This window comes from Oreochromis aureus, linkage group 1, assembly GCF_013358895.1.
Source record: "Oreochromis aureus strain Israel breed Guangdong linkage group 1, ZZ_aureus, whole genome shotgun sequence".
Lineage (NCBI taxonomy): Eukaryota > Metazoa > Chordata > Actinopteri > Cichliformes > Cichlidae > Oreochromis > Oreochromis aureus.
In genome coordinates, this window is record NC_052942.1 from 11239436 (window position 1) to 11251894 (window position 12459).

Here is a 12459-nt window from a genome sequence, read left to right on the forward strand (position 1 = left end):
TCCCCCCACTGACATGACCGCTGCGGCACCAGGCAAATCTCCCCACTCCTGCTAAACAGCTGAAAATAGATTTTTTGCTGTGTTTTACTTGCGGTTATTTGAAAGAGTGAGTGTAAACACAAAAGATCATTTTGTAAAAAGAGACTTGATGAAATATGCAGAAAAAACAGGAGTGGGCTGAAAGGTCTATTATTACTTTATTACGTATACAGGTTATATCTCATGTTTTTAAAAAGTAATAAAGTAACTAATTACTTTTGAAAATAAGTCATCAGTAAAGTAACTGGATAACTTTCTTGGAGAAGTAATCAGTAATTAGTAACTAATTACTATTTTCAAGTAACTTGACCAACACTGCCTGTAACAGGAGAGTGTTGCCAATCACGGGGTTTTTCAGGCCATGTCATGATACAGCAACTTGTCAGGCCCAACCTGGAGTATATTCTGTGTTATTGGTTTTCTGGCCTCTAATGGGGGCTTTAATGTACAAAATAAACACCATGTTGTATTTAGACTTCAAACTAGTGATTCAAGCCATAATCACATCAGACAAATCAGAGGACCCTAAATAGTCATTTTCCGATATACACCTCATTTATAACTAGACCGCTTTTTTTTTTTTATTACCAAAGGAATCACCCCTGCCAGCTACTAGGCACAAAGCAGTTTTACTGCAGTGGATTCGCTTTTCCAATCCAGAAGATAGATCCATCAGTTACATATATAGTCTCTTGGAGACAGGAGAGCTGCAGGTTGTGTGTCTATTTTCAAATTCTGGCTTGTTAAATTTTTTACTCAATTTCTGCCAGTTGCAACTTTACCAAAAACAAAATAGTCAGGGCCTCAATCTATTAGTGAAGTTTGGGAACCTTGAATCTTTCCACCATGTTAGTGGCATTACGACCTGTTGCTGTTAAAAATTTCATAGAGATCCCAGACCAATGTGCTGGACAGAAAGATAATCCACAGAACTGTGGAGGGTTCATAAAAACAGCAGTTTGGTTGCATTTTACAGTCTCTGCATTTACAGTTGTTGCCTTTCTGAAATGTCTAACTGCTTCTGTCTGAATCTCTGTGCCAACACATCTGTTCATATGGAAATAAAGATCATGACATGTTCTGCATATTGTAAAAACATGTGTCTGGTATGCACGTTGGACAGAGTCCAGAGAATCCATTAAACCCATGTAAAAGACTGGCAAATGTTTTACAGCTGTAAGGAGACGTAACATCACACTTACCGTGTGCATTAGCTCCATCTCACCAGAACAGAGAGAACCCAAAAAGCGCAAAATGATAGGACTGTCGACTTTACAGATACTGGGGACTTTTTGCTTTACAGATACTGAGTTTGAGGCTTCTTAGACAAGGCCATGCATCTTCAAGCTCAGCTGTCTCCCTGCTGTACTATCTAAATCCTCCATGGCCCACTATCTGTCAGAAAACACAATAGATTTGCTGACTAGTAGAAACAGCTGATAATGAAAACGGATAAGAATGAATATTGGAATTACCCTTTGTGGAATGTTTTACAGAGACTGAGTTGCTGCACAAACAGACCTTTTAAAGGCCCCATAATGTATGATATGAGTGCCACCATCCTGTAGTCACTGGATATGCTGGGTCATTATTTCTCTGGCTCATGGATGTACAAGCCAAAGACAGAAGAATGCCACGGGGTTCAGTTTCTGGATATAATTTGAAACAAACTATGGCATAAGGGCTCAAAGTAAGCAAGGTTGTAACAAGTGCAGCCAAGAACAATTTCATGGGAGACTTTCAGTTGTGTCTAATTGGAGGAGACTGAGTATGGCAGAATTTCGTTGCAGCATTATACACAATTTTTAAACAAGTGAGCTACTGTGTGAAAAGGTTTAGGTCAGGAGTTGCATGAATGGTCCAAATGTGTGTTGTGCTCAGATCAAATGCTGGAAAAATGTGCCACAGTTTAAGACGTGGCCTTTTGCCAGATCTTTAAATTGTTCAGATGTCTGATATCAGAATTACCACAAATTCGCCAAGCTGCATTTCCTGCATTTTACCTGCTATTTTATGTACATGTATTTTATTTGCACTTTTACAAGATTAAAATATCTAACTAAAGATATCACAGCATCCATTTGTGGTCAAAAGAAGATTATATCTACAGATCAGTCAGATGACCCACATTTGAAAGGATTTATTTTAGCATGAGAATAGAGTTAGATTTGGCTTCTAGGCTCCACATTCAGCACAAACAGGTGGTGAATGTACAAAGACAAACTAAGAGTCTGGAGGGGCTAAAAAGCAGATAACCTCCTTAGTCTACATGTGGATCCTGGGTTAAAACATCAGGCAAAGATGCAGGACAGAAGCAGCACTGACAGGTCAGAGAGAAAGAAGAGAAATTTTGTAGATTAAATAAACCACAAAATGTGGAGGATGCATTTGATATATGATGTGAGGTATTTTAAGTTTATTTCTGCCTCAATTATCACATTGACTTGTCTTCATGATATAAAGCAGAAGATCTGAAATAAAAAATGTTGAGCAAAAGTCTTGAGCCACCCTTTGTTTCAGGTTTTCTGAAGATTGTTCAAAGTCTTTCTTTGAACACTGGCTGGTTTTTCACTCATTTCTACTCCAGACCTTGTACCTGACCTATGAATCATTCAAGCAAGTTAGTAAAGAAAAAATTTGATCTTTAGGCACTTTGTTACTAGAAGCCTGTAGCAAAAACACATAATTTCTTCCAATTTGCAGTTTGTTATCATTGGCATTTTTTATAGATTTAACTCAGTTTGACAGACCTAAAATAGTACTTTTTTCCAATAAGCTGATTCCTAAAGAGCCAATTTTTGAAAACTTGAAATATCCCCCAAAAAATCTGAGAAGAAGCAGGCCTGAAAAAAAAATATCCATAGCAGATGAACATTAACTCAAAGTCATGTCCTTAAGAGACAGGGAAAAAACTCCAAAGAAAACCTGACACAGGACCTGAGAGGTGCTTCTGGCCCTTCAGTGGATCCATCTGCTTTTCACCAAAGTGTCATCAGAAGTAGTCTCAGTGGAACGGTGGCTGTCCAGAAGCCATTCTTAAGAAAGGAAAACAGGGAGAGAAAGCTGAGGTGCCATCTGGAAAGCATCTGATTATCACTGCTTTGTTTTCAGCATGGCAAAAATCCCAAACACACTGCCAATATACCAAAAGTATACCTGGACAGAAAAATACAGAATGGACCTCAACATTACTGAAGAATTGTGGAATGATCTTGACAAAGAACAGAACAAAAGGCAGAAACATCCAAAGAAGAGCTTTGAATGACCTTCAAGAACTCTGGAGAACTATTCCTGAAGACTATATATAGAAACTATTTAAGAGAGTTCCAGCTGTGTTAAAGAATAAAGTTGTTGATACCAAATAAAGCGCCTAGAGGCAACTGTTGTTGTGATTTGTTGCTATCTAAATAATGCTTATATAAATGGAACCATATACTTGTTTCAAATATTCTTAGAATTATATAAACTCTGTTTTTGCCTAATTTCCATTTATGTTTGCAATGTTTCAACAAATCTCTAATAGGATAGCTCAATGCTTTTTTCACAATATTGTAACTTAGTAAATATATATTTTTATAATAAAAAGAGAAGTGGACAAAAGATTGCAGACAACAAAGAAGCTCCCAGACAATTAAATAAAACCTGTACAAGTGTTATTTTAATGCAAGTTATTACAAGGTTGGTTGAATCAGTGGAGATTTGTATAGACTTTGGAAGCCTTTAACTGTGCAGCAAGCAAGCTGTTCCTTTTTAGCAGAAAACTTCCAAAAAGGCCAGTTAAGACAATTCAGCCATTGTCTAACTCATCTACCTATTTTCCCTTATCAGACATATAGTTTATATTATGTATACCTACCCACAAACCCTAGGTCTTTGCCAAATTGCTCAGTGTCGCTTTTGTCTTTGAGCCATCTGCTCCTGTTCTGCCTGCTGTGTCTCATCTGCCATCCAGCTCCTTTTTGCACTTTTTCCTTTCTTTATACTCTTCTGAACCATGATCAAACGCCCATAATTTAATTTGCTCTGCTCTTGATGGTATTCATTTTTACCTACAGGAACTTAGGTAAGAAAGAAGTCAATCCAATAACCACCCATAACATGGTCTCCAATAACATCAATGAATTTAGAGCAGAAGGAAGTCTTACCCGGTGCCATTTTCTTTAAAATAAGCCCTATTTGCAATCATACGAAACACTCCGAGCCTGATTGTTGAATCACCCCGAGTCAAGCTCAGTTTGGGAAGCAGCTTGCCAAGCTGGGATCTAATCCCAGTTCGGTCAATTTAACTTAAAGTTGGAGGCACTTTATCACAAACAAGGTTGTTAAATGCTGTTATGTATTGTTAAATTCAATTTTCATTCAATATCCACAATAAAATGGAGAAAAACAGACTGCAGCAGCTCATGCTGCAGAGAACTGGGAGGACAGAAATATCTGGCTTGTGTTTTGTGTCGCAGCTTTAGTGCTGAAAGAGGGAGGTCACTAAAACCTCCTCACTGGTTTTTTTTCCCCTTATTTTATTAGATTGTCCTATGTGAGTAGGTGGCGTTTTCACCTCTTGAAAATGATTTAATGTAGATGCATGCCACAAAAGGCTTTGAACCAAAACAGCATCACACCCCGAGCCCATAATGTGACTTCATTTTCCATTTCTTTTCTTCCTGACACCATAGAGAAAGCCCTTCTGCAGAATGATGTCACAGGATGGGCGCTGTTAAGCGTCTCAAGGCCTGTCTGGTCTTTGACAGCACATTGAGTTGACACTGCAGGTTTTCTCATAAAAGTGAAGGTTGCACTTACTGCTGTCACGACCCAGATGCAATGAGCAGCAGAGAGGATGGAAATAGCTTTACACTAGCACATTCAAACCTAAAACAAAAGCAGTAGAGGCAAATCTGTAAGTAAGCGGGCACTGTATTGTTAAAATAAAGTATTCTTAGTAGGGGGGGAGGCTAAATGATGATTGCTGGAGAGTACGACAGAATGCCCAAACACCAAAAACAACAGGTTAAATAGCTGAGCCAATGCTAGCTAAAAGAAAAAATACAGGACATTAGTGGGACCATTGACAGTCAGGAGCTGTCGCAGTGTCTTATTAATGCTGGTGTGGGGGGATACAATTTATAATGGAAAACCTGGAAGCAAGGACTGGGTGGGAGAAAACATCAAATTCTCTCTTTTCTCAGTTCCTCATGTCAGCGAGGGTAGATCCAGACAGGATGAGGAGTGAGGTATTTGTCCACATCATAAATCTGACTGATTCACATTGCAGACCTTGGTTTATGTAAGGCTTATGTAACAAAGCCATTGACTTTCCTTTTTTATAAATATATTTCACACGATGTTTTTTTTCAACCAAGCGAAAAAGAAATAAACTTTTTAACATTGTGTTTACCGCACAAAACGTGTCATTCTTGAGCTTAAGTCATGCAGGTCGCAACCCGGAATAATCGCTCATGTGGCGAAGAACAAAATTCCTCTGAGGTTGGTGACGGTGTAACGTTCACTGTTTCAACAGGAAAGATATCCACACACTGAGCGGAATTGTGGGTTTGACAAATTAGTTGACTCTTAAGATGTTGCTCTTTGAGATATAGCATTACATATAAAAACAAAATTATCCTTCCCTTGGTGCGTTGCTTTTGTGACTAAAGCCGCTAACAAATCACTACATTTTCAATTTAATAGCAACTCTTGGATTTCCAGCCCTGGCAGAGTGTTTTAATACAGGAACATATTTCACAGCTGCGGTTTTATTCACAATCAGTAGTTACAAGCATGAGAATTGTAAAAATCTAAACAAATTACATGTCAAAGCTTCACAAAGTTTTCTCTACTCATTCACTATCTCGTGCATTTTCACTCCCTTAGCTTGAACTAGACTCGGCCTGTCATTTGACACCAGTAAGTGACCCAAAGACAGGTGGCTACTGTGTTAAAGGCTGCTTAGCAAACATGTTTTTACACTCCTTGGATTCGACTCCTCTATGTCCTGCCAGCTCTACAGATCTGAGTTTTCTACATTAATGTGGACTCCATTAGCCAAATACAGTACATTTCTAGCCTTATCATCCTCTTAGAGGGCTTTAAACTACAAGCCACATTTAACCCGGTCACACAAGTCTCTTTTTATAGAGCAGCAATCATCCTATCATACACACCGGCTGATGGATCAGTGGCATATTTTGAGGGTTCAGTATCTTACCCGAGGCCACACTTTGGTTCGAGGAGCCAAGGATCAAACCACCCTACTATATTAAACAAATAATGCAATATTTGGCAGAAGTAAAGTGAAGTTTAAAATGGCCAATAAAGGTAGTTTTCTTTTACAATGACGATTCTACATTATCAGGTTGGTGGAAGAAGTACAACCCAAGTCCAAAAAAAGTTCACGCCGTGCAAAATGTAAATACAAACTGACTGCAATGGATTGCAAATCTTATAAAACTGTGTTTTATTCATAGTAGAACACAGAAAACACATCAATGTTTAAACTGAGAAAATTTACCATTTTAAGAAAATGATGAGCCCATATTTAAATTTGATGGTAGAAGCACATCTCAAAAAGGTTGGGACAAGGCAGTGCTTAGCCCAGGTAGCCTTCATTATTGCATTTTTTGTTTTATGATGTGCCGGGGGGGGGGGGGGGTTCAATCAGTGAAAGGTCTGGACTGCAGGCAAACCATTTTTTACACCTGGACACTTCTCTTACAAAGTCATGGTGTTGTAGTAATATTTGGTTTATCATTGTCTTGCTGAAATTTACAAGGTCTTTCTCTGAAAAAGACATATGGATGGAAGCATATGTAAAATTCTAAATCTAAAACTGGTCTTTCACTGATGGTGCATTTCCAGATGTGCAAGAAGAACATATGAACACATGCAGGTTTTTGAACTGAGTGCTGATAGCAAGCTAGATGGTCCCTCTCCTCTTTAGTTCAGGAGCTACAGCATCCGTTTTCCCAAAAACACTTTAAAATTTCAATTTGTCTGACCGCAGGACAATGACAGTCCTTTTTAAATGAGCTTTGGCCCAGAGAAGACAGCAACATATTTACATTTAGCTTAATTTGCTTTAGTGGATAGGAGGACGAACAAAGACAAAGACTTCTGGAAGTGTTTTTACTTACATTTTACACACCATTCCAGCTTTTCTGAATTGGAGTTGTTTGGGAAATGGAAATAGCATACTGTAAAAAGAAAAACAAACTTCAGTCATCTATCAGTTTTTTTTAAATTCTAACTTTAAAATGGCATTCTCACTATTGTTTGCAAACTGCAGAACTTGAGTAAAAGTCCACAGCAGCAGAAAGACCATTATCTCACCGTTAACCCTAGCAAATCAATAATGATGCCTAAGCCCTTAAGGACCGTTTTAATGTAGCGTATTTATGGGGAACAAATTGCAGGAACCTTGGATAGCATTGGGTCTATTACAGTTTATGACATAATTTATGAGAATATTTAATGTTTTGCATATGAAAAAAGTAACTAGTAACCATGGCTTAAAGGCAAATGTATCGATTTAAAATGTATGTACAGTAACTTTAAAAATTAAGTTACACGAATTACTATGACTGTTCATAGGCAGCATATCAATCTCTATTTATCCCAGACTCACAGTTCAGAGAAACAAAACATCAGACAACACAAAAACTTTAAAAAACTGAAAAACTGAAAAAAGAAATGCACCCACAATGAGACAGCTATACCAGCGTCTCCACATAGACTGGAGCCAATGCACTATTCTACTATGAAATGCAGTGACTGGATGTAAGGTGTAAGAAAACAATCCTGCAAACTGTAATGAAATCAGATACGTTTTTCCTGTGCTACAGGCAAACTTAATGCTGTTTGTGTCCACATCATCTTTATATTATGCAATACTACCACAGAAATTACATTTCTGCCACACTACACATCGTCAGGTATTAAAAAACATAGATTTTATAAAAGGGCCACTACCTGGTTATATTCACTATAATTATAGGACCGACTGCATTTCATGTTTACATGTGGTCTTGTGTAGCCTATATTTCTCGGTAGGGTAATAACTTGTTGAACCTTTTCTGCCAGCTGGTCACGGTTATGTGAATTCACACAAACTTGGTCTTTCCTGGTTTCGATGGGGCTTTAACAGCTTTGGCCTTGCTGGTAGCAGCCTGGTGCAGACTGAATGCAGCCTTTTAAGTGACGGAGGGGCTGTAATTTGAGAGTAGCACAGAGGTATTATTAGCCATAAACCGAAGCGCGGCACTTGAGACTTCCAGATGTTGCGTTTGAGGCACCAGGCTAAAGCCGCGAGTACAACTGCTGAAACAAACTTCCATACATCGCCTTCGTGCTCGCCGACAGTGATGGGAGTTGGCAGGCTCCGTTAAAGGACGAGAGGTGGAAAACAACTTACGCCACTTCATCTGCTCGGACCCAGAAGGATATCAGAGAGGGCAGCGAGAAAGTTTCAACCAACTGCGCACTTTGGACTTTAAAACTAACTGAAATGTTTGTGGTTTTCTGCCGGTTTGGGATTTAATAGACAACCGGGCTCATATTTTTTCGAATACATCGTTTTTAAACTTATTTATTTCCTATTTGTGAGTATATCTGGGACAAGTGGGCATCATGGCTCTTTTTCACTTGCTCCTCTTTGCCGGGTTATCACTGTCGGTGTATGGAGGCTTTTACCAGGGACCTTTACATCCGGAGATGTCTAATGGCACTTTCCATCATTATTTCGTGCCGGACGGCGACTACGAGGACAACGACGACCCGGAGAAGTGCCAGATGCTTTTTAAAATGAAAGACGAGCGAAAGTGCAGCCTCGGCGAGGACCAGGACGCCCTCATACGGGATGATTTCACTATCATCAAGAGGCAGATCGAGGACTCTGCCAGGGTGCTGGAGGGGATCGGGAAAAGCATCTCGTACGACCTGGACGGAGAGGACAGCTACGGGAAGTATTTGCGGAGGGAGACAACCCAGATAAACGAGGCGTTTACAAACTCGGAGAAATCTCTGCTGGAGCTCGAGGTGAAATTCAAACAGAGCCAGGAGAGTGAGCTGAAGGAGGAGCACCGGCTCAATGACGACTTTCTTAACATGATAGTGCACACGCGGGACGTCCTGAAGGAGACGTTGGACATTTCTCTGGGCCTGAAGGACAAGCACGAGCTCCTGTCTTTGATCATCCGCAGCCACGGCACGAGACTGAGCAGACTGAAGAACGAGTACCTCAAGTTCTGAGTGAAAATAGTCCCTAATCATCTCATTAATGCAGCACCACATTTTTCTTTTATTATTATTTTTGTTGTTATTATTATTATAGTTGCGCGTGACCAAGAGACAGAGGCAGAGAGAAAATTACATACCGGGGGCATAAAGCCAGAGCATAAAGGATCAGTTCTCCTGAACTAACAAATATTTTCCTCACTAAAATGTTCTGTGGATGAAGATAGTTTTGGGTGCGTGTGCCCGGGGTTTTTATTTGTATTTGTATTTTTAATATATCTCTAAAGATTTCAAGCCAACAAATTAATAATGAAAAAGTGCAATATCATAATTGGCATTGCAAAATCTCAGGGAGGAACCAAATGTGTTTTAGGGGGGACTTTTACTTTTTTTTTTCTTTTTTTTTTATGTTTGCTTCATATTCCAATAAAGTCGGTTCGAAACTAAAACCGCAGTATGGGGGACATTCACTTGGCACTGCATACACTGCAGTAATGGTAGAAATTTTTTGAAGGAATATAAAAAAGAACCTGGGAATATAAAATGTAGCTATTTCCATTTGTAAGGTACAGATAGAGTTAATCTGTTCTTTTTATTATTATTATTTTAGAAAAAGTCTTTTGGACTGTCTCTGGCACAGTAAACCTTTTGTTAAAATAAACAAGAAATACGAGGAGTAGGAAACAATCTTTAAATATTGTTATGCAAAAAGGAATAACCTTTTTCATCTTATGCAACATAATCCAACAATACTGTGATACAATCCTGGGTGGGGGGGGGGGCAGTGAGGAAATTCCTAAATTTAGTCTATTTATCTCAGATTCATCCGAATAAATACCGAACAAATCAAAGTGCTTCATCCAATTGATGTAAAAACATGATGTTAAAAAAAAAAAATTCCAGATATTAATAGGATAAACAGGATGGTGACAATTCTGTGTGCACTGTTGTACTGCCCACTCTTTGATAACTTTGTATACTCCATCCTTACAATACAAAATGTTAGTAGAAAATGATTCAATATGAAGTAATGTTTTACAGTAGATAATACATCGCCTTAATGTTACTCCAATACTGTCTCTCTGCAAGTGAGTGTACCAGAAATGCCTCTTTTTGTCTTTTTATTGGTTAGTGATCTGAGTTTACCTGTCACGGCTTTCTGCATGTGTGTATGTGTGGGGTTATGCGTGTGAAACAATGGCTTTGTATAGGAGTCAGCCAATCAAAAGAGTGACAACAGGAAAAATCCTTTTTCAAAACACAGGCCTTAGTTTGAGTTTTCCAACACTCGTTCGGTTCTCTCTTAAGACAAAAGAGTGAGTTTTGGAGCAGAATCCTTACCCTGCGCTCAGTGCCATCTATTTGGTTTGACTTTGACACCAAAATTTAAATAGATTAGCAGCAACGTTACAAAGTTATGTGTTTATGTCGCTCTTAGTTTGTGCTTCAGACGAGTGTTTCTTTGCCAAAACCAAAAATAATGTTTACATATGTATCTGATGTATGTTTTTGTTTATAGGCTAGCAGACTTTGCACAATTCTTTGCTGTCACGGTGCTAAAGGTTGTGACATGGTTAAAAATGCAAAGCCTCCCATAGTCTTGGAAAATGTACAGTGTATTATTAGAGGTAAGTAAATACTGTGAGTGCCAATATCTTTATTACTGAACATCTATTATGTATTCATTGTTTATATAAATAGAGCAGCAAAAAATCTATTCTTGTATATCTTTAAGATATGTGGCCAGATGTAATACTTTGATGGATAAGACTGCAGGCAGCACTAGTAGACTTCTGTGTCAAATACTAATCTGTAAAACAACATACTTAATGGATTGCGTTGAGTCTTCTTAAATAAAGAAGTTGTGTTTGAAGTACAGTGTTGCTGCAACAGCTGGTCCTTTGAGCACTGGGTCCCTCCCATTGTTGTTGTTTTCTTCTAGTAGTTACTGACATGAAAGTGAGATTACACCATTCATTATGTTGCAGGGGATCCCCATGGATCCGCATCTAGGAGGTCCTGAGAGTTTGTGGTGTTTAGCACACCCCACAATGTTGCAGTAGCAGTATAACAATGGGGAAATGCACAATATACTGCCACGTGCTTCAAAACAAAGTTGCCTTCCATGTTTGCTTTACAAGGTTTTGAAGTCTGCTGTGAATTATACACACAGGCAATGCCCCCTAATTATGAATGCTTTGAAGGATGAAGCTGCTTGCTGGTATTTACAAGAAACAGACATGTAAGGATGTTGTGTAACTGGTGTTTTAAGCGGTGTGGTGGACCTTACAGACAACTTTGTTTGTTCCTGAGTTCTGTTTCAGTAAGCTGAAAATCTTTTTTTCCCTTTGGCCCTTTAAGACCACAAATAAGGTTGAATAAAGACGGTGAGGCTTTGAGTTGGAGAAACTGAGAAATCATGAGTCAATAATATTGATTCAAAATCATATTTAAAAGTGCCAGCTTGTGCGCATTATGTAACACTGGAAAGTACAGCTTTACTTGCAGATACTTTGAGCCTGCTGATTAGGATGAGCCAATATTAAAAAGAAGACACAGTATAGGCCCAGCAGCAAACATAAAAGCTGGGAACACTATAGCTTACACTGTGTTTCCACAAGAGGGTAAAATTTTGGTTGGTTTTTTTTTTTTTAGCTAAAATACAATGATTATTAGCAGCATGCAGAGGGGAAAAAAGCCACTGACACTGAATCCAAGTTCTCTAAAGTCACTTATCCCAACCATTGACAGGCTACTTCAGGGTTTCCAGCAGGTTTTCCTGCTTTCCCCAATGTGTACATGCAAAACAGCGTGAAAAAGCCAAACAATTCCAATTATAAAAGTAAATATCTGCAGTGATTCATGAAACCTGGGAAGCAAGTTACCAGAAGTATTTTTTAGCTTAAAATTAGGTAGCTAAAAAGATAGCTCAGCTGAAAGATGTGAATTAAATCACTAAAAGTACTAAATAGCCAGCTAAAATTAATGGATAAATGATGAAAAATATGCTGCTGAATATCAGATAAATTGTTAGTTTTTGCTAAAAAAAAAAAAAAAAAAAAAAAATTAATGGAGGATGTCTTTAATGGACAAAATTAAATAGTTTTACCATCAAGTATTTTTAAAATAATAAAAAATTGCAAGCCAAACTTATTTTAACCAAATAGTTAACTTAAAATATCGATGAATTAA

The 12459-nt window shown here is 38.3% G+C and overlaps 1 protein-coding gene across 1 annotated transcript; it reads left to right on the plus strand.

The window, feature by feature from the left end:
• Window positions 1-8214: 8214 nt before the first annotated feature.
• On the plus strand, window positions 8215-11189 carry fibinb (fin bud initiation factor b). Its single transcript, XM_031744440.2, has one exon. The coding sequence runs from the start codon at window positions 8662-8664 to the stop codon at window positions 9280-9282; it is 621 nt and encodes a 206-aa protein (XP_031600300.1). The 5' UTR covers window positions 8215-8661; the 3' UTR covers window positions 9283-11189.
• Window positions 11190-12459: the final 1270 nt, after the last annotated feature.

Excerpts from the sequence above, each read along its gene's own strand:
- fibinb (XM_031744440.2), top strand. The coding sequence starts at position 8,662 with ATGGCTCTTTTTCACTTGCTCCTCTTTGCCGGGTTATCACTGTCGGTG.